Source organism: Cnephaeus nilssonii, assembly GCF_951640355.1.
Source record: "Cnephaeus nilssonii genome assembly, chromosome: 9".
In the NCBI taxonomy this organism is placed as follows: domain Eukaryota; kingdom Metazoa; phylum Chordata; class Mammalia; order Chiroptera; family Vespertilionidae; genus Cnephaeus; species Cnephaeus nilssonii.
Genome location: NC_137080.1, coordinates 52275434 through 52303340, shown reverse-complemented (window position 1 = coordinate 52303340; position 27907 = coordinate 52275434). Strand labels below are relative to the sequence as shown.

Here is a 27907-nt window from a genome sequence, read left to right as displayed (position 1 = left end):
TATGAATAAAGTCACTGGTTTTATTGAGCAGCTCAAACTAGTTTTGAAGGTTAACTGTTAAAGAGTTCCAAACAGTTTTTGAGCAATGTACAGCCACCCATAGGCTTTCATAGTACAAGTTAACGTACACATTATTGCTAAAAGTCAGGTTCACTAAATGCATTTGCCTTTCATATACTTATTTGCAAGTAATAAAACAATATAGGCTTTTCAGTACTTCAGCCCAGGTTTCTGCTCAAGTAAGTCTAAATGTGTGAAGTTGGCTTATTTACTGATTCTGGTCTATAAAAATGGGAGGTCTCAAAATGCCAGAAAGTTTATTCATAGCTTAAAATAAGAAAAAAAATGTCTTATCCTCCTGAAATAGAAATTTTATATTTCCATAGTCAAAATAATGAACATATTTTAAAGGATTAAAAAAAATTGAGAATTTTGATGAAATTCATTTATTTCAGAAAACAATCAGCAGCATGAAAATATAAAGTGCTACATAAAAGCCCCACAATACATAAAATCTGAAAGGTTTCATTTGCTTAAACAGTTACAGATGAGACAGACATTATATATCTCTTCAAGCATGCTAATTTGAACTACCTTAGTATGCAGCCATGTGCTATGTTGGCCAAAGAAAACGTCACTGAGTTACATAAATCTGAAGACTGGGGAAAGAATGAGTCCTAAGCCTTTACCTGCCAGATCATATGTTTGATTTTGTCTTTATGCTGTAAATAAAGGGTTAAAGTGGGGCTTTAAAAATAATAGTTTGCTGAAGAGGCCTATCAGGTGGAGTGTGAGTAAAAATGGCCCCAAAGATCAATTTTGCTCATGAACTCCACAATGGAGGTCAGACTGACAACGTAAGGATTTTTAAGTAACATAGTTAAGCTGAAAGGAAGGAGCATAAAAGATGCCACTTTTAGATATGTGTATCAGCTGTTAAAAATAAATCCTAACACAAAGAAGGTGGTCTGCCATTTGACACGCGGGAAGAGAAGCTAATTGGACAGAAAAGGATCTGCACAATGTAAAATTTCTTGGCTTAGTCAATTTGAAAGTATAGGTACATCCTATATCCCATGGAAACATGCAATAAGATCACATAGCTCCAGAGGCTGGCTCAGAATGACTGAGAGGAAATGCAGGGAAGACTGTTTCTAGCATAAGATTCATCTCCACATAATTTCAGTTAGTGCAGGGATTCCTTCTCTGGTGATAACATTACCTGGCCTTCCAGGGTCAGTGACCTCATGTTAGGAGACCACTGATGACTGAACCAATATTTCTAATACCTTATGTTCTAAACTAAGACTTCAGAATGGCAATAAAGTTCTAAAATGGTAACCTGTAATTTTCCTAACATATGAGGTCTTCATAAAGTCCTTGGGCTTTTTAGACTTTACCACCTTCAGTTGTAGATATAACAGAAACAATCTGTAAACACTTTTAAAATGCTCATTTATTAAAGTTTAATACAATTATGTGTTATATCATAGTATACAATATACTCTTATTTTAAATGCAGACCTAAAGGAAAAGTGGCTATGAGACACAGATATTGTGTGACAGTTATAGAACCAAAGTCCCATAGCAGAAGTAAAAATTAAATTTGCCTTTAAAATCATTTTACAAATTGTTTCTATCATGCCCATAATTTCAGTTAGTTAAAACCACATAAGGACTTTATGGATACCATCCCCCAAATTATTCAAGATACATTATGGACTTTTTTTGTGGACTGGTCTAGAACCTAAACACATTTACAACATTGAGTTGTAAAAAAAAAATTAACTTATAAATGCACCTTTAGAGCATAACCTGTTTGAAAGCTGGGGACTGCCTGTATTTAAAAGTTAAATCTTCACTAATAATGCTCTCAAGAGTGCCTTCAATGCTGCTACTGAACATGCTGAAGGCAATGTTTCTCTGTAATTATGTTTTTGCCAGGCACTATGATGTTGAAAGTGTCTACTAGAGTCTGTGGAGCTAATTAGCACTATGTTATATATTGATTTTGCGCTGAAAATTACTTCTTGGGCTTTGTGTAGGTGTACAATTCCAAGTAAAGGTTTTTCTAATTTCTATCACTATTGCTTGGGCCCTGAGCTTTTCCATTAATATGGTACAAGAAATAGTACAACATTATGCATATTCCAGAATAATTAAATTTATAGTGATTACAAAGCTAGGCATATATACATCTCAAAAGATATACAATTCAAAGCAGATTAAACATTCAAATCTTAAGATACTCCCACTTAACTTCTAGAATAAAACTAAGTGATTTCCTGACTTGAACCCTTCCTTCCTTCCTTCCTTTCCATCCTTTCTATCCTTTCTTCCTTCCAAGATCTATGGAGGATTGTTTTCTTTCTTTCTTTTAAATCCTATGTGCTCTTTGGAGAGAATGGGATAATAACATATCAAAGTGGTTACAAAGCATTATTCCCTCTTCAAGTAAAATCCAGTAACCAAGATGTAACCTCATTTACTCATAAATGTTTGACTGATATAGTAACTTTCACTGACAATGTTTAGGACATAAAGTATATCACAGAATGGGTAACCCCAATGTTTCCCATGAAGTAAGCTACTGGAGGGGGTTTTACTTTGCCTTTTTAACGCTTATCCCTCTATCAATCTACATAAGTAGAAACAGAGTACTGAATAAATGATACTGAGTAACTACTAATACTCATTGGAACTTAAAACACCATCTTTTACCCAAAAATTTAAAAGGGCTATACAGAAACTATCACAACTTTACATAAAAAGAAGCTGAAACATGAGAAATAACAAATTATTTCCCTGCAAAGCAGTTTATATAATGAGACAAGGGACTTCACTTCCAGTCCCTTAAACTAAGCAGGACATAGTCTGAATGTCTAGCTATAGTTATACTGAATTTATAAGGATAAAAAAAGGAATGCAGGGTAAATACAAAATAATTTTTTTGTAAACAATTCTTAGACTATACCCAATGAAGAATGTTTAATGAAGCAGTTGAGTCACAGCTTTTAAAACACAAAACAGTATTATAACTCAAAGTCAAATATGTACTCATTGGCTAGATATATTCGTCGGAATATAAGCGCTGCCAGTGCCAAAGTCAAGATGACAATCAGTACAGCAGATCCGCCATGATCAGTGTGGTTGTCTCTGGGCTGCTGGCCCTGGATGACATCTGGTGAACTGGACGACCTTCTTTGACTCTGCTGCTGGGCCCTGCGCTGTCGAGGACTCATGGAGGTATTCTTAGCCACAGGTTGGACAGGTTGTTGAAGGGATGCTCCCGAGGAGTTCTGGACTGCATACTAGAAAGTTTTAAGAAATTTTATTTGAAATTGGCAAAGAAAATTTATACATTACCTATTATCTATTCAAGAGTACAAAGAATCATAGAGCACTAAACACGATTGAGGGCAAAACTACCATGAATTATCTAATTGTTGAGACTATTACCCTTCTGAGTAAGCCAGCAACATTACATATTCCAAGTACTCAACAAATGGAAGAAGAATTTACTAGAAAAAATAAGACAAGGACAGAGTTTACCCATATTCTCCATAGACAGCTTTCTATACTCCCTCAGCTGTAACTCCAACAGAATTTGCTAGGCACCTGGGCACCTCCCTTCTTCAGGGGAGTCAAGGAGAGAAGCAATTTGATTTCCACTTTCTGCCTGAAAATTTGCCATTCTAAATGGCAAAAAAGACAACTCTCAACAGTGTGCCTCTTTAAATATTACCTGACTATGTCAACATGCTTCCATCAACAATCACTGAACATGGAAAATAATTTCAAAACATATGTTCTTCACAGCAATATTGTTATAAAAATTAGGTGTGGTTTTCCAACCGGACTTATCCTTTCTCACAATTCTTGTTAAATGAATTGAACACACGTCTAGAAGAACCCTTTACTGCATGTTTGAATTGTGTTACTTCATGTGATATCAAGAGTTCTTTAGGTATGTGCTGAGAAAAATTTGGAGGTAGTTGTGGGAGATTCGATGTACCCTCTACTTTGGCACACTAATTGCTCCCCATAAAGTACTGGATGTCAAATGCTTTCCATCCTTTACTGACTGCTCCATCAAAGCATAACCACAATGTGGTACCAACTGAGTCAAAAACCTTAATTATAGCTTATAGACAAGAAAGCTCTTTAATATGAATTCCATTTTATTTGTATAACTCTACCTGTAACAACAATTAAAGTGGCCTTTAATTCTCTTACTGAAAACAAGTATATACTGATTATATTAGTGTCAATACACATTCTTTCAAATAAAAAAGAATGCATGTTTTATTCAGAATAACTTTAAAAACTGAGCAAATATAAAATACTAGAGGCCCAGTGCATAAAATTTGTGCATGGAGCAGGGAGGGAGGGGGTGTCCCTCAGCCCAGCCTGCACTCTCTCCAATCTGGGACCCCTTGAGGGATGTCCAACTGCCCATTTAGGCCTGATCCCACTGGCCTAAACAAGCAGTCGGACATCCCTCTCACAATCCAGGACTGCTGGCTCCCAACCACTCGCCTGCCTGCCTGCCTGCCTGATTGCCCCTAACCATTTCTGCCTGCCAACCTGATCACCGCCTAACCACTCCCCTGCCAGCCTGATCGACACCTAACTGCTCCCCTGCCAGCCCGATTGCCCCTAACTGCCTTCCCCTGCTGGCCTAGTCTCCCCCAACTTCCCTCCCCTGCAGGCTTGGTCACCCCTAACTGTCTCCCCTGCAGGCCTGGTTGCCCCCAACTGCCCTCCCCTGCTGGCCCGGTAACCCCTAACTGCCCTCTCTTGCCCAGCCTGGTTGCCCCTAACTACCCTCCCCTGCCGGCCTGGTCGCCCCCAACTGCCCTCCCCTGCAGGCGTGGTCACCCCTAACTGCCTCCCCTGCTGGCCTGGTTCCCCCCAACTGCCCTCCCCTGCAGGCCTGGTCCCCGCCCCCCCAACTAACGTCCCCTACAGGCTTGGTCACCCCTAAATGTCCTCCCCTGCTGGCCTGGTCTCCCCCAACTGCCCTCCCCTGTAGGCTTGGTCACCCCTAAATGTCCTCCCCTGCTGGCCTGATCGCCTACAACTTCCCTCCCCTGCTGGCCTGGTTTCCCCCAACTGCCTTCCTCTGCCGGCCTGGTCATCCCCAACTGCCCTCCCCTGCTGGCCTGATCGCCCACAACTGCCCTCCCCTACAGGCCATCTTGTGGCGGCCATCTTGTGTCCACATGGGGGCAGCCATTGTGTGTTGGAGTGACGGTCAATTTGCATATGACTCTTTTATTAGATAGGCTACTTTCCATCAGAGAAAAACTTAATATTTAGAAAAAAAAAGAATTGAGTAATGTAATTCAAATACTTTCTAGAAAGGTACAAGGATGGGCTTTGTGCTGGCAACAACTGTAAACATTAGGGGAAAAAACTGCTCATCTCAGTTACCTGCAGAAGAAATTACATTTTAAATCTGACATTCATCTCAGCATTAAAAGGCTTATATAATCTGTATTTCTTGAAACTATCCTTTGGAAGCACTCAAATGTAGTGACCCATAACACAGCAGTCGAAAAGAGCTACTGAGTGTGAGTTAAAAATATGTTAGTGCTAATAGTAAATTAAACTGCATGAACTTGGACTCCAGGACTCACAGGCATAATCTGCTCACTGAAGAGAACAGATACACAAAGCTGCAGCATTTTATGAGGTCTTACATTGTCCTAGGTGTCATGTAGTGAGTTAATAATACTCATTGAGTTAAACTGAATTACAGCAGCCAATCAAACATTCTATCTAAAATCTGCCATTCTTTCAATTGCTCAGCCAAGATAAAAGCATCTGATAGAGCAAAAGTACTAAAGGCTTATAAAGGAAGATGGGTTGTTAAGGAAAATAAAAAACATGAGGTCCTATCAATCCAGAAAGTAGCACAAGAGATTGACTCAGCTTAAAGCTTTTATTTTATGTACTAGTGGCCCAGTGCATGAAATTCGTGCACATTAAAGGGGAATTAGAGAAAATATTTTAATATTGCTATTTGCCCTTTCTCTATAATAGAAGTGTCAGAGATGAAAGAAAATTAGTAAAATGTATATGAAAATCTCCCTCCTATCAGAGTCTGGGGCACGCAATGGGACCTAGAGTAAAGTCCCCGCCCACCACCCGCACGCGCTTAGAAAACGCAAGAGACCCAGACCCGGGTGGCCCTACCCCTGTCAAGTCCCTCCAGGCGGGGGGCACAGCCTCAGGTCCCCCGTCAAGCCCCACCGGGCGGGGGGGCCCAGCCTCAGGTCCCCCGGCCCAGCGCCAGGTGGGGGGCACAATCTTAGGTCCCCTGTCAAAACCTGCTGGGCAGGGAGCGCAGCCTGAGGTTCCCCAGCTGGCACTGGGGAGGGGGGACACAGCCTCAAGTACCCTGTCAAGCCCCGCTGGGCAGGGGGCACGGCCTGAGGGCCCCCATCAAGCCCCGGTGGGGAAGGGGTACAGCCTGAGGTCCCCCATCAAGCCCCGCCGGGCAAGGGGCACGGCCTGAGGTCCCGTCAAGCCCCATGGGGTGGGGGGCGCAGCCTGAGGTCCCTCGCCCCAGCCAGGTGCCATGCAGCCTCAAGTCCCTGCTGTTCGGTCGTGACATTATGGTGTCTTGGCTAATTTGCATATTCCTCTATATATTTTATATATATGTTATTATTTTCCATTAGTTTGAGGGGAAAACATTGTACCTGACTAACATAGACATGGGTATTGTACATGCACATATACCTGACTAAAATAGAAAGCCTTATCATTATTAGGATAGCTCTACCACTTTGTAAACATGTGACCCTAAACAAGTCATTTAATCTCAGCTCCCACATCTGTGCAATGAGGCTAATATCCAATTCAGTAGCTGTGAGGATTAAACAGGATAATGATATAAAGTGCTTAGGAAAAACAATTGCTTAGTAAATGCTAGTTATTATTAACATCATTACTATTAATATATTCCTTTGGAGATATCAGATTTAGGCTTTAAAAAAGTCATTACTTAGAATAGCTGATTGGACCTTTATAAGTATGATTAATATAGTTAGAAAAATTCCTTAAAACATTAACTTTAGGTGATATTTAGTGCATGTACTTAATGGAAATATTTATATAGATATACTATTTTAATTAGGTTCTATATTTTTGTTACATTTTAGATAATAAATGACTAAAAGCTAGTGCTGCAGTATTATAAAATTCTAAAACTTCTATTTAAAATAATCACATCAAGGAAAAATTGCAACCTGATGCTGAGAACCTAGTTTATTTAGAGTTGAAGAACTAATTGGACTAAATTTTTTTAAAATGTATTTCTTTATTGATTTCAGAGAGGAAGGGAGAAGGAGAGAGAGATAGAAACACCAATGATGAGAATCATTGATTGGCTGCCTCCTGCACACCCCCTACTGGGGATGGAGCCCGCAACCCACGCATGTGCCCTTGGCTGGAATAAACCTGGGACCCTTCAGTCCACAGGTTGATGATGCTCTATCCACTGAGCCAAGCCGGCTAGGGCTGGACTAAATTTTTGAAGTTCATATTGAACTGCCAGATGGAGAATCAAGTGGGCTTTAGCATTTTCAAAATGCTTTAAGATTGGTGGTAGGACTTCTAAATCCTTGCTGTTTGCCTAAACTTGTTCAAACGTATATCACAGAATAAAGACAAGTCATAGTAGTTTCCATTTTCTGAAGCAACCATTTCTGGAAAGGTGGACAAATGTGATGTTTTATTTAATTTAATTTAATCTAAGTATTTTTTTTTAAAAGCACAGTCAGAGATAATTCACATAAATTTTTCTATAATAACCTGGAATAATCATCATATGAAGAGTTTTGTGTTTGCTTATTAATACAAAATGAAATGGCTTATTCAGAAACTCAATCTTTTGGAAAAGGGAAAAATTTGACAGACTGGAAGAACATTAAAACTACCATCAGTATTTTTCCTATTTCTACGTGGCTAAAAAATCTGCATGAACAAGCAACAGATGGTCTAATGCTTTCTGCTGTATTTAGACTTTTGGCAATCTCTCGCCCCCTCAAGGCTAAAAAACAGCTTATCTGGAATTTGATGTGTAACATCTCAGTGAATTATATTACACTTGCATGTAAAGCAGCCACCTTAGCCAAAACCAGGTTTCAGTTACCTCCATAGTAATCAGATCATATAATCACACTGAGATTTGTATGTAAATGTAATTAAAAGCTTAACTCACAAATTGTAGACAATTTATTGCTTGTCAGTATTTTAACCAGAACTGGTATCTATGAAATAATTCTAAGTTTTATGTACTTTAAAATAAAAATGAAAAATACAATTATAATTATAACATTGTTTATGCTAATTTACTTAAAACTTCTTGATTTCTTTACCTGTACTCCTAGATTTCCAAAAGTGCTAATACTAAAATTTGTTTACTTAATCAACAACTATATATTTACCCCCTACTATATACAAGGCACTATGCCAGGCACTGTGGACACAATCCTAATCCTCAAGGAACTTATTCCAATTGTAATTTATTTTATAATTAATTATTGTCTATAATTAATTTTAAAATAAATTACAATTGGAATAAGTATAACTGGAATATGCAACAGGGAAACTTGACACAGATTTAAAACAAACTAAAGATAAATGTAAACATATCATAAATATTAGGAGATTGTCCTTACAAGTGAAACAAAGATTACCACCTTCCTCTCTGTATAATAGGATGTGGATTGTTTTTTTCTTTTTTTTGTTGTTAATCCTCATCAGAGGATATTTTTTCCATTGATTTTTAGAGAGTTGAAGGGAGAAAAGGAGGGAGGGAGGGAAAGAGGAAAAAACACTGACGTGAGAGAGATACATTGATTGCCTCCACACTTGCCCTGACATGGGGTGGGGATTGAATTTACAACCCAGGTACATGCCCTTGACCAGGAGTGGAACCCACTGACCCTTGGGTGCTTGAGCCAATGCTCTAACCATCTAACCACTGAGAACACTGGCCAGGGCTTTGTTTTTGGTTTTTTTTTTACTAAAAATCTATTTATGAAATTAAGAAAACAATTTCAATTTTGAAGACGAAAAAACATACACTGACTAAATAAATTATTATGTTCCTCTATAATTCATAAAATCACATGGAGATCATGTAAAAACAACTTAACTCTCAACATACATTTTTTTCTTGTAGTAGCTCCTTCTCCAGTCCTCTAAGTAGTACTTTCTTCCAAGCAGCCTCTCCCCTGCTTTCTCCAATCTACTTCTCTGCCATCTTACTCTTTCAATAGGAGAGAGCCACTCAACACTATTTAGTCACACGTCACAGTAAGTTATTCCTGGATAAAGAGCAAATCTGATTTGCCCAGTTTCTAGCTAATTTTCCTGACCCTTTAAAACCTCTGCAAACTGGAGAGGTAATAGAGATCTGGCTACTCCATCAAACAACCTGTTACCAAAAACAAAACAAAACAAAACAAAAAACCCAAAGATGGTTCATCTGTTATATATAGAAAGGCCCCATAATCCTAATTATTTAGCAACAATTCAATCACATATTTTCTTAATCAGTCTCTCTAATGATTTAAACGTCCCCCCCCAAATTTAAAAATAGATCAGGGCACAACTAACAACAGCCATAGCATTCAATATTTTGTTCAATAATTATTTATTGGACACTAACTATGCACAAGGCAGCATTGTCCAGTAGAACTTTGTGCAATGATGATAATATTCGATATCTGTGCTGTCCAATATGGTAGCCATTAGGAAGGAAGGCCCTAGTCAGCAGCCAATATGGAAGGCCCCAATCGGCCCTAATCGCTGGCCAGGCCTAGGGACCCTACCCATGCACAAATTTCGTGCACTGGGCCTCTAGTTCAAACATAAATTTAGATAGCTACATTGGCTAGTAGCAACTACACTGGACAGAGTAGGGCTAAGGCAAATGTTTTGCTCCAAAGACAGACAGCCTATTTAGAAAGTGGTTAATGTTATGTATATTGCTTTATTTTTACTGTAGCACTATATTAAAACTAACTTTTCAGAGAAATTATAGAATTCTAGATGGACAAGAACTTAAAATTACTTAACAAAATAATTTAACAAAAAACGAAGGCCCAGAAAGTATGAATAACTTGCTCAAGAAAACAAAATTCATTCGAGAGAGAGCTGGGCTAGTATCCAACTGTTAGGAAAACCCAAATAATCAGATATTTCCTCTAGGGATATCCTCTTCCTATTGCAAATAAAGATAATGGTATAGATATATATACATATACAAAAGAGAAGAACCATACCGATGTACTGGCCGTAGCTCCCTGGAATGTGGTAGGTATATTGTCCTCTAAATCATTTAGTGAAAAAGGGTGGTTTAAGTCCGACTCAGCAATAGTCTTTCCAGATGAATTGACTTCTGCCTATAAAAAAGGTAACACCCAAGAGCGGTATTATAAAAGGGAATATACAAACTAACCCACAACCTACCTAAATTCCCTTTCTTAGATTTACTTTAATTGGTACTTTAATATCAATATCAATCAGTTAAGTGTTGAGCACTCATGTGTCCAACACCATGCTAGATATTACAGAAAGACCCACAGACATTCCCTGTTCAAGGAGATGTTACTTGGTGAGGGACAAAACTAACACCCACGGTTCACAATCCACAATTTCAAAAATCTCTAAAAACTGAAGTTTTTTTGTAATTTTTATGCAAAGCCTGACATGTGAGGCTATTAACAGTCTTTATTCTACGCTGGTGTAGATATTCCCAGGTTTGCTGATGAAATAATGAATCTGATTATGGGGTACTGCCCCAGGTCTCGATGAGGGTTAATATATGGTATATGTTTGATATTTTCTAAAATCTGAAATTCTGAAGTAGAAAATACATCTGGCCCTAAGATTTTCAGAGAAGCAATTTTACATACAATAGCAATCTTCAGAAGGAAGAATATAACCAACATTTATTAAGCACCTCCTCTTTCAGGCACAATAAAATAGTAAGAAAAATTTCTCCCAAGAACTGGACCTTGGAAGGATAGACAGGATGTAGAGAGGTAGAGAAGAGGGACAAGGTAACATGTTGCTTAATGCAGGCTGACATTATTTTATGGAGCTATAGATGTATTTATATGTTTGGGTAAAATATATGTGAAAAAAAAGGTTATAAGAGAGATATGCCAAAATAATTAGCAGCACTTATTTCTTGGGGCTGGGATTATATGATTGTTATTTTATAACTGCTTATCTATATTTTCTATAATAATAGCTAACACTTATTAAGCACCAGGGACAGTTCTAAATATAATACATTAAAGTAAATATTAACTCACTTAATCCTCATAAGAATCCTACAGGTTAATTACCATACTGTTAATATTTACAGGTGAGTAAAAGGCATGAAGTGGCTAAGTAATGTGTCTCATGTCCTACTACTAATAAGCAGCAAAGCTGGGATTTGAACCCTGGCATTGTATACTAGAGTTCAAACTTTTACACTATGCTATATAATGCCTTTGTGAATGTATTAGTTTTGTGATAAAATTATTTGTAAAAACATTATAGCAATAGAACTATATTACTTTATTTCTGAAAGTAAATAAAAGGGCTACAAAGTTTAAATTTATTTATCAATTTAGAGTACCTTAAAACTGATTTGTCTAGCCAGTTCTTTGGCTTCTTGGTCAGCCATGCTTGAATCACTTCCAGATTTTAAAGGCAGCAGGACATCCTTCATGGTGTAGCCACATGCCTCACAACAGAAATCTTGTGATCTAGTAGGAAATAATTTTAATGAGTACAAATCAAATAGTGAATATTAATTCAAGACATTAAAACAATGAGTGATGAAATTTAAAAGAAAAGAACACTGTACAATTCCATATCACATTTATCTACCTGCAAAATAGACAATGATAGCAATAATTGTTATGAAACATACACGCAAGTTAGGTTGGTATAAAAATTTCATGTCAATTATATCTAAATATTTTAAAAGTCTAACATTAAACTCCGGTTTAGATTTCATTATTTTCCTAATATACTTTCTAAAGAAAATTTAGCTATAGATTTTTATAACAAAAGATATAAACTGTTTAACTACCTGTCTTCAAAATCATATATACTAAGCCTATGTTAAGCCTGTGAAAAAGCCCACTCACTATATAAAGCTCAAATTATTTTTAGCAGAAACATATATAAAGAAGCCAATTAAAAATAGAATTTACAGCCCAGCCAGTGTAGCTCGGTAGTTGAGCATTGACCTATGAACTGTGAGTTCATTGTTCGATTCCCAGCTGGGGCTCAATCCCCAGTAGGGGGCGTGCAAGAGGCAGCCGATCAATGATTCTCTCTCATCATGGATGTTTATATCTCTTTCTCCCTTCCTCTCTGAAATCAATAAAAATACATATTTTTTTAAAAATAGAATTTACAGGTATTTCCAGGGAAATAAAACCTCACAAATCCTATTAATCTTAATAGCAGTACAACTTGAAAAGCAAAAAACTGGTGGAAATCCAGACTGAAATTTATCATTGATTATATTAGGTAGATACTCAATCTGTTAACTAGACTTTGCTAAGATTTCTTTGTTTTTCTATGTTTTCATTTCCTCCTCTGTATTCCAGATATAGTCAAAAAGTGCCTAAAACTCACAAGAGTGCTGAGGATTTATATGACCAGAAATAAGTATGTTATGTATATTATATAAAAATATGTATTATTACATTGCTGAACTTCCTTTTAAAAACTATTTTACTATAGCCCGGCTGGTGTGGCTCTGGTTGAGTGTTGATCCAGGAACCAAGAGGTCACCAGTTGGATTCCAGCTCAGGGCACATGCCAGGGATGCGAACTAGATCCCCAATAGGGGGCATGCAGGAGGCAGCCAATTGATGATATTTGTCTCTCATCGATGTTTCTATCTCTCTATTTCTCTCCCTTCCTCTCTCTAAAAATCAGTAAGAACATATTTTAAAAAAACTGTTTTACTGTACATCTAGGTCAATGTAATAAAATCCTTAGGTCTTTAAGAATATGGTACTTAAACTTATTAAACAGCTTCATGTAAATAAAATATATGTCGAAGTACTATTAATATATTTATTGATGAATTTTTGTTTGTTTCACCAGAAGCAGCATTGCTATCCATATCCTTTAGAGAAGCGGTCGCCAACCTTTCAGACCTCACAGACCACCAGTTGCGACCCCTGCTTTAGAGAATCAGCTATATCCAAATATCTGCCTTAAAATGTGTCTACTTTTTTTATTTATATTTTTTAATTTATTTCAGATGGGAAAGTACAAGGAGAAAGAAACACCAATGATGAGAATCACTCACTCATCAGCTGCCTCGTGCATGCCTTCTCCTAGAGATCGAACCTGAAACCCAGGCATGTGCCCTGACTGGGAATGGAACCATGACCACCTGGTTTACAGGTTGATGCTCAACCACTGAGCCACATCAGCCAGGCAAAATGTGTCCACTTCTTAAAATATATATATTTTTTAATTGATTTCAGAGAGAAAGGAAGAGGGGGAGAGAGAGAGAGACATCAACGATGAGAGAGAATCATTGACCGGCTGCCTCCTGCACACCCCACACTGGGAATCGAGTCCACAACCCGGGCATGTGCCCTGACCGGGAATCAAACCATGACGTCCGGGTTCATAAGGTCGATGGTCAACCACTGAGCCACCTCAGCTGGACAAAAACTGTCTACTTTTAACTGAGAAGTCAGATGAAAATTAAAGGAGAATACTTTAAATATATTAGTCTATCTACAAAAATAGTAATTTACCATAGTTAAATGCAAAATCTGGTTTTTAAAAAGCCTCTACTACAGACTAAGAACCTAGAATATATACATTGACAAATCTAGAGCAAAAAAACTAATTCTTTTTTTATCTGTACATGAAATGCACTAGATAAAAGTATCAAGACAGAAAGCCAATATAAAAAATCAAATAAAACAAATGTCATGTATCAAAGTACATACTATAATTTGTGAATAGTAGCTGCAAGTAAGGTATATGCCCAGAACTTGAGAATAAGATTTAAAAAGAAACCAAGGAGTCTACCAAATCTTCCAAACACTAAAATCTCTTTGATTTAACAAACATGTATAGAGGGCCTATTCCGGGCTGTACCAGGTAAGATATACTATAGGGGTAGGCAAAAGTAGGTTTATAGTTGTTCGTATGAAAAATAATACAATAATTAATACATAATAATACAAAAACTTCCACATCCTTACAACTGTAAACCTACTTTTGCCACCCCCTGTATAATTTAATTCATAAAATACATTTGAAGAGTGACAGGCAGCCAAGTCCAGAACAAGAAAATGATCAAGACTGGTCAGCATGGCTCAGTGGTTTAACCAGGGGTTACAGTTCAATTCCCAGTCAAGGCACATGCCTGAGTTGGGGTAATGATCCCCAGTAGTGGGCATGCAGGAGGCAGCGATCAATGATTCTCTCTCAACATTGATGTTTCTATCTCTCCCTCTTCCTTCCTCTCTGAAATAAATAATATATTTTAAAAAAGAAAATGATCAAAATCTAGAATTAGGCTTAGCACTACTCAAAGAAGAAAATACTCTAAATCTAATAACTAATCTGGGTTATATAGATAGAATGTACCCAGGAAAAACAGAAAACAATACCAATGGGAAACGACAACTTAATAAAATCTCATTTTCTTTACTGAGCCATTTGCTATGAGCCAGATACTATAGATACAAGCATGGATAAGTGGATTTCCTTCAGCTCTCAAGAAGTTTTTAATCTTGTGAAAAGCTCCATAAAAATAATGGCTCTAGTTCTTTTCCATCTTTATTACTGTCTAAGTGAAGATGAATGACCTGTCCTATTTTATAGGAGAAGATATCTCCCACTGTAGATGAACTACTTTCTATAATCAATTCTTTAGACTCAGGTCAACAGTGAGTAAACTAGTAAAACTGAATTTCTAAAATAGGAAAACTAAGGCTAGAATCTGTAGCAAAGGTAACTCACAAAGTAAGAGGCAGAGCCTGTTTCCTAATAGCCATTTCCAGAAAAATATTTGGGTTTTAACAAAGAATGAAATGCAAAACTTACTTTTTGGCAAGTGCTCTTCTTTCCTCAGGTGTGTAATCTAGAGAACCTATGGCTCCTTCTCCTTTTGTTGGCATAAACCCAATGATGGCTAACAATGCTGTTCTTACTGAAATAAAAAGTAAACATCAATCTAAATTACTTTGTAAAAGGAACCAGATTTACTCTGAAAAGAGAAAAAAAGACAGTCTTCCACTGAAGAGGTACAGGTAGGAGGGTTGTAGTAAAATGATGACCAAAATCTAGACAAGGAAAAGCATTTTTATTATTTATTCAATAATAAAATTATTTATCAAAAACAGCTTCAATCTCAAGAAGGTATTATACTTTATAATTATGAATTGATTAAAGTTATATAAGATATATTCACTTTAAATTAGTACTCACTACTCCATGAAGGCTGCCAAGTTTCAGGATGATGTCCTGAGATGCTCAAACAGATTTTCTTGCCTACTTCAAATCGTCCATTAGCCTTAGGAATAAATAAAGCATTTAAAAATTGTAGATGTGTTTAATGTTTTAGACTTTATCAGTATAAATATTTTTACATATAAATAAATTTTTAAGATAATTTTAAAATAATGTAATCTCATTAAAAAAATAAATAAATAAAAAATAAAATAAAATAATGTAATCTCTAAGGGGATACAGATTTTTGTCCTCTGATTGACACTCCACAAATATTTGTTGGATTCTAAGTGAATAATACAAACTGTTTTTAGAAGTTGTAACACTTTTTTGAAATTGAATTATACAACTTAAATCTAAATAAGTGATAAAGATGTCCTGATATCATCCTATATGCCTAGTATTCTAGGCTCTGTGAAGAATCTAAAATAGAAGATGTACAGAGACTAGGATAAAACCTAAGGATTTGATATCATCTAACTAGATATTGGTGAGGAAGGCTCTGAGGTGGGAGTGATTTTCAGAATGATGATTCATAAAATAGGAACACAAAGGAGGAAGATCAGAGATAATGATTTCAGCTTTGGACATGAATCTAATTTTTTGGTAGAAGAGCTATTGATGTCCAGCAGGCAGGTAGAATTATAGGCATGGTGATATCAGAAGAGGATATACATCTTTGGTACCTGACTTTAGAGAGGTGATTATTAAAGCCATTTCATAGGAAGACAAAACAAAACAAAACAGTTGAAGTCTGAACTTGTAGAATATCAATACTTAGGGAAAGGGGAAGGGAGAAGAGGCATGAATTAGAATATATGTTTCATATGGTCAGAGAATTTGACTTATTCTCTGTTGCACCCACATAGTGAATGACATGTGTTTAATGATTATTTGTTGAATGAAGGTTGGAAAAGAGAGGAACATTTTCAAAAGAGAAGAAGTGAACCAGAAAAAGCAATATTGAAAACCAGGAGGGCAGGACTGATTCTCAGCCATTGTGCTAAATATGAACCATAACGTTGGTTAACTCTTGAAAATTTTCAATATTTCTATACCTATTGGTGAAAAGCTGCTTCTCCAACTACCCACCCCCACCAGTTTCCTCATGTACCAGCCACAGACCAATTGGCTCTCGCCATGATCTAGCAAATAAAAGTGACTCCTAACACATTGGGCCCCTCCAAGACCCTGCTCCAGCCCTACTGCCAGCATTACTTATTCTAAATATCACTAATATTTGTTAAGCAACTTCTATATATGAGGAACTTTATAAAGTGTGATTATATTTACCATACACAACCCTTTTGACAGATGAGAAAACTAAATTTCAAAGAGATTATATAACCTGCCAGTGGTGTAACAGAAATAGCACTGGTCAGAATCCAGGTCTACTGGCTCTAAACTAATGCTCTTTTCACTTCACCAAATATAGGTAAAAAGCAGCATTAATTTGGTATTTATTAATTAGTACCTTTTCTTTCACTATTTGCTACACCGTGAGTGTCAGGTTTAACTTAGATGGAATAGGATAAAGACTGAGAAGAGACAGTGGGATTTCTCAAACTGGTCTTTGAGATTAGTGCTGTGAGCGTGTGTGGAAACCAGACTGCAGCAAGCCAAACTAGAGTAAAGATGCCTTGAAGGCTATCAAAGAAAAAAAACCAGAACAACATAGAGTGGTGAGCAGAGATAAAGAAAGGTGTTTATGTTTTGTTTTTGCTTTTTTTCAAGGTTGGGGGTAATCAAACACACTTGTAAAGAAAAGGAAATGAGGAAAGAAAAGCTTAACAATTAAGAGAGGAATTGACTGATGAAACGTGTCTCAGGAAAAAGAAGAAAAAATTAGTCATTTTCCTTCACATGGAGATAAAATATGTGGATGTAGAAAGAAATTCTAAGATATAAGTAATAATATAACAATCATTTATTGAGGACTCTGTCACTTCTATTTTAAGAGCTACACATGAAAAGTGAGAGGTTAAATGGAGATGATGTGATTAAGAGGTACAATAACATTAACAATCCTTTACTGAGTACTTACCATGTGCCAGACACTCTGCCTAACACTTTGCATACATTAATTCACTGAATTCTAACAACCATACTATGGTAATTCTACATTCATTAGCATTAATAATTCCTATAACCCTGGCCCGGTAGCTCAGTTGGTTATAGCATCATCCCAATATGCTAAGGTTAGTGTTCAATTCCCCGTCAGGGCACATATAAGAATAAACCAATGAATGTATAAATAAGTGGAACAATATCTCTCTCTCCCCTTCTCTCTCTCAACAATAAATAAAAATAAATAATTCTATAAATTAATTTTTTGGGGGGAAATTATAGTATCAAGGCCTGGTTCCCAAAAGCGGCCACTTTCTTTTTTAAAAAATTTTTTTAAATAATTTTTTTGGAGAGAGGGAGAAAGAGAATCATTGATGTGAGAGCAAAACATCTATCAGCTGCCTCCTGCATGCCCCCTACCAGGGACAGAGCCCACAACCCGGGCATGTGCCCTGACTGGGAATCGAACTGATAAGCTTTCAGGATACAGGACAACCACCAACCAACTGAGCCACACCGGCCAGAGTCTACTTTATTTCTTAATGTAAATGAGTATGTTGACCATATTTTGCAGCCACCATGAAGAGTAAAAACTACAAGCATTTCAAAAAGCCAAGAATTCTTACCGTTAGAAGAATAATGCTTGGTGGTTTCATGGGATACTCTGGTGGTAGTACTATTCGTCCATGATAAACTCCTCCATCAAAATCAGAATCTGGGGGCCCTCTAACTGTGAAGTGCCATTCAAAAAGATTATCCTGAACAAAAACAATAACCAAGAAGACATCAGTAATATTAAAGTTTGACCATTTTAATTAAATGACTATTAGAAAGATTACTGGGTGAGAAAAAGTAGTACTTTATATTATTGCTAGAACAGTTTCTAATGCACAAAATATCTCAAGTTATGAAAGTTATAAATAGTTTTCATGTGCCATAGAGCTAAATCTTTTTAAACAAATGCATTTTAAAATATTTGAGCATTGTTATGTATTCATAAATAAGGCCACAGATTTTATTAAGCTACAAATTAGTTCTTGAATACTAATTAGTGATAATTATTATATAATCAATCCTTGAATAACATGGGTTTGAATTGCATGGGTACACTTATACTCGATTTTTTTCAATAAATACATAAATGTATCTTCTCTTCATTATGACTTTCTTAATACCATTTTCTTTTCTCTAGCTTATTTTATTGTAAGAATACAGTCTATAATATATATAAGATACAAAATATGTGTTAACTGACTATTAATGTTATCAGTAATGCTGCTGGTCAATTATATTAGTAGTTAAGTTTTTGGGGAGTTAAGTTGTATACTGATTTGGGGCTCCAACCCTTGCATTGTTCAAGGGTCAACTGTATAATCAAATAATTAATAAAAATTTGGATTATTTTAACAATCTTTTACATTAACCCTTAAAGATACCTAAGCACTTACTTAAAAGGTTAATAATATTAATACATATGCTATCAATATCTTAGAGTTACCATGTACTTTAGAGTTTGCAAACTATTTGTGCATACATTATTACATTTTATTCTCACTATTACCATGGAAGCCAGACTAAGCATATTTAAAAACCCTCCTTGTACAGATACGAAGACCAAGGGAGTTAGAGATGTTTATACAAAAAGCCCACACTAGCTGCAGAGATCCCTCAAGGGTCCATGTCTTCCAAACTGTAAAATGTATTGGTTTCTTTCCACTTTCCCTCCCTCATATTCAAGACCTAAAACCAATTTAGCATCTGAGACCCATTTTATAGAGGCCAGAAATCTGCTTCTTGTAAAATGTCTGATTCTGATTGGCTAATAGGAAATTAGCCATTCAGGAAATACTCGGAATAAAATATACTAATAAACCACATCAAACACATCTGTAATGACTCAAAGCAATGAAAAAACAATTTTAAGGAATTTGTTTAAAATATTAAAATCCATATGTAGAAGATGGAGACAGAAACTAACCTCCAAAGGTTGTGCATGATAATGATCTGTTGGATCTTTCAATTCTGCCGCTTCTTTCATTAAACGTTTAACAGCTAAAATAAAATTCATAAGATAGAGACATTTAAAATATATTTTACCAAGTGATTAAATCAGATTTACAACCTAATGAAAAAGTTTCTACTTTAACAAAACATGTATAGAGAGGGTTGGCTCAACTGAGTGTATGATAAAGTTTTAATTATGGGATAATAGTAATCATTGGAGGAGGAGAGGAAATGGTAGATAGGCATTAGGAGAGTTATATATTAAATATATAGGTAAGTCTGATAAAGACACTTTTTATTAGTAAGTACTTATATATATGTCCTATGTGGTAGCACTCTAAACAATCCTCAAAACATTGCTATGAGATAGAAAATCCCTATTTTCTAGACAAAGAAACTTGTCCAAGGTCACACAACTAGTCAGTGACAGAGCTGGAATTCCAACACAGACAATACAACTCCACCATGTTAAAATGTCTATATTAACAAAAAACGTGCCCTCTGGAACTCATTCTCATGAACAGTAACCTCCTCCCCCCTGTTTTTTTCAACCTCTTGGGACTTTTTACTCAATATCTTGTATTAACTTAATGGGACTATCTCCAGAGGTCACTTTATTCCATAGCCCTAATTAATTTCCTTTTTGAAATGATTCTTAACTTCAATTAAAACCTATAACTAACATCTGAAAGAAAGACAATAGGAATTAGGCAGGTGGGTATGAATAGACAGAGAAACAATAGAAGTGAAATGTGTGGAGGCACTGGATGGAAAGTTATCAGGAGAGATTAAGAATCAACTCCCACACAATATTATAATGCAGTATGTATCATGTCTCTTGCATAAAATTTCATTTTAGCCCTGGCCTTTGTGGCTCATTTGGTTGGAGCATCATCCTGTGCACCAAAGGGTTGTGGGTTTGATTCCCAGTCAGGGCAGATACCCAGGTTGTGGGTTCGATCCTTGATCAGGGTATATGTGGGAGGCAACTGATTGATGTTTCCCACATCAATGTCTCTGTCTCTCTCTCTGTCTCTCTGTCTCTCTGTCTCTCCCCCCCCCCCTCTCTCCCTCCCTCCCTCATCTTTCTTCTCCCTCTGAAAACAATAAAAACATATCCTTGGGTGAAGATTAAAAAAAACAACACCAAAGTATGCCCTCACCTGTTTGGCTCAGTGGATAGAGCGTTGGCCTGTGGACTGAAGGGTCCCAGGTTCGATTTCGGTCAAGGGCATGTACCTTGGTTGCGGGCACATCCCTATTATGGGGTGTGCAGGAGGCAGCTGATTGGTGTTTCTCTCTTATCGATATTTCTAACTCTCTATCCCTCTCCCTTCCTCTCTGTAAAAAGAACAATAAAATATATATATTTTTAAAAACACACCAAAGTTCTTAAGTCACTATCTTATTCCATAATAATAATTACTTATTTTTTGTATTTATTTTTGTTTTTTGTTTGTTAATCCTCACTCAGGGATATTTTTCCATTGATATTTTTTAGAGAGCGTGGAAGGGAGGGGAAGAGACATTCACATGCCCAGATGGGCCTGGAGATCGTGCAACCAAGGGACGTGCCCTTGACAAGGAAATGAACCTGAGATCCTTCTGTCCAAAGGCTGATGCTCTAACTAACCACTGAGCAACTGGCTAAGGCCTATAATTATTAACATTCTTTTCCATCCCCTACTCTGAACTAGGCCCCTGTGGGAAGAGACTTTGTTCACTTGATCATCAAATTACTAAGCTCATATTAGATGCTATATCTACAACCAAAATAAAATAATTTCTGTTATCAAGGAGCTTATAGTCTGGGGGGGAGGGGGAGTAAAATACAAAACAGCATGATAAAATGCAAAACAGCATGATATATTAGAAACATGTACATATTAAAACACTCTTCCAGAAAGTTCTAGACACTCCATTTCTCTCTACTCCAGACCTTCCTACACACTGGTTCCTCAACTTGCAATGCTGCTCCCACCCCTATCCTCCACCTCATCATCTAGACTGGTTCCCACCAAACCTTTAAGTAGCTTCCTCAGGAAGGTGTCCATGACACACTCCCTTGTCCACCCATATGGCCAGATAAAAATCCCTGAGGAGTTCTGGGAAGGGACTGGAGACCAGGAATGCTCTCCAAGTTATTCTAATGCTCAGTCAGGTTTGGAAGCCACTGCCCTAGAAGCTAGGTTGAGTGCCCTTACTATAAGCCTCCATAACACTCTGTTTCTTATCTTTTATAAAGTTCATCTCACTTGTAATTACATAACACCTGTCTTTCCTGCTAAACAATCTACTGCAGTCTCCTCAGGAGTTAGTACATAGTAAGCACTCAAATATTAGTTGAATTAACTTTTACTATCTTCCCCTAAAAGGATCTGATTAAAGGCAATGGTTTTCAAACTTATTCTATATAATAAAAGGCTAATATGCAAAACAACCGAATGGCAGAACGACAGGTCACTATGACGTGCACTGACCACCAGGGGGCAGGCGCTCAACGCAGGAGCTGCCCCCTGGAGGTCAGTGTGCTCCCACAGGGGGAACTCCGCTCAGCCAGAAGCCAGGCTCACGCTGGCAAGCACAGCGGCGGTAGCGGGAGGGAGCCTTTCACGCCTCTGCAGCAGAGGTAAGCACCCCTCGGCAGACATCTGCCAAGGGGTCCCGGACTGGGAGAGGGTGCAGGCCAGGCTGAGGAAACCCCCTCCCCTGGTGCACGAATGTTGTGCACCAGGCAACTAGTTTAACAATAAGATAAAATCCTTTGTCCAAAGAAAAGCTTAATGAGAATCTCAATACATAAAACAGATACCCTGGCCAGTGTTGTTCAGTGGTTAGTAGGGGTGGGGAATGTCCAGTCCTTGAGCTGTATAAGGCCCAAGAAATCATTTGGTCTGACTCTGCCAAGGCATTAATTAAAATTTTGACCAAATATACCAGGCTAATTTATAAGCTGATTAAATTTTAAATTAATTAAATGTTTGACCAAATATACTAGGATAATTTTGCATGGCCCTTGAGTGATATTATAAATATCCAAATGGCCCTTGGCAGAAAAAACATTCCCCACCCCTGGGTTAGAGTGTCAGCCTGTGCATTGAAGGGTCCTAGGTTCAAATCTCAGTCAAGGATTCCTCCCTGCCCCTGGTAGAAGACAACCAGTCAATGTGTCTCTCTCACATTGATGTTTCTCTCTCTCTCCCCACTCTCCCTTCCACTCTCTCTAAAAATCAATGGAAAAAATATGTTCAGGTGAGGACTGACAAAAAACAAAACAGGTAACTGAGCTGTTTTGGCTGAAGCCGCCAACATGGAAGGAATTGCCAACTATTCTATCTAAGGGGACCATGGATCGAGGATTGAGAATCCCTGGTTTGGAGCACATAAAAATATCCTTGTTGTAAATTAATATCATTATATATAAATAAAATCATGGAAGCTATTATCAAGTTAATTAGTTTGGCTGCTGTACACAATCAAAATGCCAAGGAGATTGTTTTTCCTTCATTCCTTATCAGCTAGCTGAATAATGGTTAAGTTGACAAGGTCAGATTTTATGTCATTTCAGTTGGAGAGAAGATAATAAACACCCAATAGTACCTGGATATTATGAGAGATATATGAAAGGATCAGAAATGCTACAACAACGCATTTAAAGGAACAATCATTTGCTTAATAACTAAACATGTTGCTTTTATTAGTTCATAGGCCACACAGGCACATCCCATGTGAGAGCTAAAGCCACACAGTCAAATAGAAAGTGAGGTTAGTCTAGTGTTTTCATAATCTATTTTTTCTGAAATAGCATATATTCTGAATGCTTTCATGAAAAAGAGCATCGACTCTGGAATTAGAACTGGATTAAAATACTGGCTCTGATTCCTTAGGCCTAAATCATTGGACAAGTCAATCTTATTCTGCTTCAATGTTTACATCTGTCAAATGGGAGTCAACAATTTCTTCACATATTTCTGCTTTCCTTTTCACCCATCCCTTTTCCCCAGATCACAAGTTATTAAGGTCAGAAATAAATTGCAATAGAAGGCCCTCTCAATTCTGTTTCAATATCAGGACTTGAGCATATGTAGTTGGCCACATGGCATGGCTACCTGGCTCCCAAGGAAAAATATCACTGCTATAGAATAGTTGAGATTCAAAGTACTGACTGGCAACTAAGGCTAGAGCATAGTCTGCCACTCCTGATACTCCATCTCTCGCTACTTCTAGGCTACAGGGAAAACTTTTCCCCCATCAGCTCCTCTCTTATCTCTTTGCAAGATTATTCAATTCTCCTATCACGGTGAGATAAGATGTTCCAGAAAAGGGAAGAGGGTTGGGAAGCACTGGCTTGGCTGCTCTTGTTCTTTCTTTTCATGGAGGCCACATGATCACTCTGGATTCAAGCTCTAGGCTCCATAGGCCTAGGCATTTGCATTCTGCACATGCCCATGCTAGCTCACTGGGTTTATTTTGTGGTTTGGAGACAAAGCTCCACCTAAGGGGATCTTTTACAGGTTACTGTCTCTCATGCATCTATTTCTTTTAGAAAGCAAATATCCTGATATCATCGATCTCCAAAGCATGGGTAAAATGGAAAAGAGGCAGGTGTATTGAGGATGTAAACCCAATGTCATGCTCCCCAACCGCCTCTTCATGTTCCCATATGAAGGCACGTAAGCAAATACTTAAGGACTAATATTCCTGCCCAGAAAGACCCTGTAAATGTATCCATTCAATAAACATTTAAAGAATATCTGAGCAATGGAAATAGAATGACCAGGACTTGCTTCTTGCCTTCAAAAAGTTCACAGTGAGAAAGACATGAAAACAATTACAAACACTGACCAAGTATATACAAATATAGGGACCACCTTAGACTGCCTACAGGAGCTGGACAAGACTGAACCTTGAAGAAGCCTAAACAATTAATAGGACTTTCACATAGATTAAAGGGAGGATATTCCAAGCAGAGGTTCCAACAGGGACCAAGGCATAGAGGTGAGAAGAGCTGTTCTATCTGGGGACACTCAGGCAAATACACTGAGTAGCCAGATTATTATGATCTCTGAACGCGTAATAATCTGTCCACTCAGTATATATATATATTAGAGGCCTGGTGCATGAATTTGTGCATGGGTGGGGTCCAGCCAGCCTGGCCAGGGGGAGGGGACATGGGCAGTTGGCCAGCCTGCCTGCTGGTCGAACTCCTGGTCGAGGGGACAATTTACATATTAGCCTTTTATTATATAGGATATACACTGAGTGGCCAGATTATTATGCGTTCAGAGATCATAATAATCTGGCCACTCAGTGTAGATAGATGGTGAAAATGCAAAGGAGCATAGTAGTGGTAGCAGTTCAGGCTGGTGAGAAAAGCAACGATCAAATCATGAGCAGCCCTACAGGCCAAGCAAAACAATTTACTTTGAACTGTATCCACAGCTATCAGTAAGCTACTGAAAACTTCTCAATTTGAGGAGTGATCTAATCAGGTTTTATTTTGTTTTGTTTTCATTGATCTGGTGGCAATAGTGACTGGTTAGATATATGTGTGTTTGCATGTATTGGCGCCCATGCCTGTGTGTGAGAGAGTTTTAGGATAGTGGGTAAAGAAGTAGACCAAGAGATCAAAGATCACTCCAATGGACACTTGGGTGCTATCAATCCCTGGGATAAGGAATATTAAGGTGAGGTGCACGTTTGGGGGAGGTGAGAAAACTGTATGTTTTGTGTTTATACTTTTAGATATTTTTTTGGTCTGTGGGAAATTTGGATGAAGATATTAAATCACCATTAAGTTGTATTTATCTGCAGCCTAGGAGAAGGATCTGAACTGAACATTAAAGCTTTGAGAATGATTAGCATGAGGTGCAGTTGACGCCAAGGGCATGGACAGGATAACTCCTAGGTTTCTGATAGAGGCAGTGGGTGCCTTTGTACCAGTCTCTCATACATACACCAGTCACCTGCTCAACATGCCCGTCAGCCCCTTCTGAAGAAAGCTGCCACAGGAGGTTCTTTACATGTAGGTCTCCCTATTTTGTACTCTAACACCCTACTACCTTAGCCAGAGCAGACCCAAAACACAATCAGGGAGCTTGATCCAGAGGCAACTACGGATAGGCTAGTCAGAGGACTTATGAGGTGGCCCCACACAAGTCCATTCACAAAGAAATGAACAAATTTACTATCCACACGATAGCACACTGGCCCTTAACCAGTTATCTTTATTGTCTCAATTGTCCTATCCATACTTCTATCCATACTCCTATCCACGTGAGAGAAAAAGGATTACATCTTTTACAGTGTTTTTAACAACTCCCTTTCACATATGCATTACTCTAAAATTATCACAGGACTGAGAATAAAACAAAGGAAGTAATTTCATTAAGCCTCCTAGCATTTTCAATAAGTCCCTTCTCCACGAACTCTAAATGATCCACACAATAACAACAACAAAAAGATGTGTGTGTTTTTTAAAAATTCTCTCTAGAACGGTAACATCACCTTTGAGGAAATGAAACAAAAAAGAGGAAGCAAACTTATTACACAGCTAGAAGCATGCTGGGCCGAAACTCAGCCTGCTGGCAATAGGTCATATTCTCTGGAAATGTCCAAAATTCTGGAGAGCATTAAATGCTTACCATAATCTCAGGTATGATGACCTATAAAATTGAGCAATGTCTTCTGACAACAATCTCCATTCCAAACGGGACTGTTGTCTCTGGACATTTCCCTAAGGACTTCAGGTGCCCTAAGGAACTTGGTACCATGTGACCAAGGAGTCACCAGGCATTTTTACCCCTCCCCCCATTTTATATAAATCTGCCACCATCGAAATAACTTCACCATCTAACCTTAAAATTAAGCCTTCTTCCCCTCCTTCTCTTGGACCTTCCTTCCCCCGCCCCGCCTCCTGACATTCTTATGAGGTGGGTTGGAGGAGGGAAGCTGTAAACACACTGAAATTGAACTGGAGAGCCAAGGCCTTCACCACATTTTTAAAGGAGTCTATGTTATTACCCATTCTACACATTCGGTCACCTAAGAACATTTCTTAGCTTGACAGCACTCAAGTTACCAAAGCTCTGTTCAATCACTATCCTCACACTTTTCTGGAGTCTTTGCATATTCTCAAGGATTTCTGGAAGAAGAAAAAAAACAGAAAGCAGTAAGAGTTGGTCAAACCAACCATGACTGATATTGAGATGATCATTGAGAGCTGGACTGCGGAGTTTCTCCCTCCTGACAAATGTATCACGGTACAGACAGAATACATACTATTTATTGTGGCTCATTCCAAGCCTGCCTTCATCTGATTTAAACTAAGTCCTCCGATGCGAGAGTCAGGCAGCTAACGCAAGTCCGGCGGCAGCGACAGAGAAGAGACGACAGTGTCCAGGAAGCAGTCGGACAGGGGGCTGCTATCCCCCATGGACATCGTCCTTACACCTGTTCTTAGGGGTGAGTTTATAACCCAGCTCCCCGCGACGCAGCTGAGGGCAGGGAGAGTCGGGGTGCTGGGGGGGGCGCGGGCCCGTCCCCAAGGTTTGGCAGCCGGTGCCCGCCGGCCTCCCGGCCCCGCGGCCTGCACCAGCCCGCGGGCTCGCGTAGAGCGCGACACCGCGAGTGGAGCCGCGAGTGGCGGCGGACGCGAGGGGACCGCAGGGCCCGACCCCGGAGTCCACGGTCACTCCGGCCCAGCCCGCCGGCGCCGCCCCGGGTCCCCGCCCTGCTCACCCGGACTCTTGAGGTTGTAGCGGGTCTCCATGACTAGTCGCTGCCCGGCTCCGGCCTCCTCTCTGCGGCGCGGCTACTCGGCCTCGGCGCGGCACGGCCACCGGGGCCAGGCCCAGGGATTCCGCAGACACCGCCCAGCGCCACCAGCCTGCGGACCGGGTGCCGAGGTGCGGGCGGGGCGGTGAGGGCGCGGCGAGCGCGGGCTCCGCGACGGCGCCGCCTTCCCCGCTGTCCCCGCCTCCCTGTGGGCCGGGCAGGCGCCGGCGCCGGCCGGGCGTCCCAGAAGCGGGGGCCGGGCTGGAGGTTAGCGTCCGGGATTGGCCGCGGGCCCAACCCGCCGCGCCGCCCCTGCGTCACCGCCCCGCCGGGTTTGTGAAGTTGCCCTGACGTGGCAGTGGCTTCGTGGCGGCCGTCGGTCACTCTGTCGCCGCCGCCGGCCCCGCGAAGGCCGCTCCGGGGTCTGCGAGAGCGGGCGACGTCCTCGTCTTCCTGTCGCCGCTGCTCCCCGGAAGCCGACCTTCCGCCGGGCCCATCCGGGGACCCCAGGCGCTCGCGGGCTCGGCGAGGAGCCGCGCGG

At 39.1% G+C, this 27907-nt stretch overlaps 1 protein-coding gene across 1 annotated transcript; it reads right to left on the bottom strand.

Moving 5' to 3' along the window:
• Window positions 1–27904, bottom strand: UBE2J1 (ubiquitin conjugating enzyme E2 J1). The gene is made up of 8 exons (XM_079780425.1): window positions 27331–27904; window positions 19565–19638; window positions 18213–18344; window positions 15499–15583; window positions 15115–15220; window positions 11654–11783; window positions 10305–10424; window positions 1–3311 (listed from the first exon to the last, which is right to left on the bottom strand). The coding sequence occupies exons 1-8, from the start codon at window positions 27359–27361 to the stop codon at window positions 3033–3035; spliced, it is 957 nt and encodes a 318-aa protein (XP_079636551.1). The 5' UTR covers window positions 27362–27904; the 3' UTR covers window positions 1–3032.
• Window positions 27905–27907: the final 3 nt, after the last annotated feature.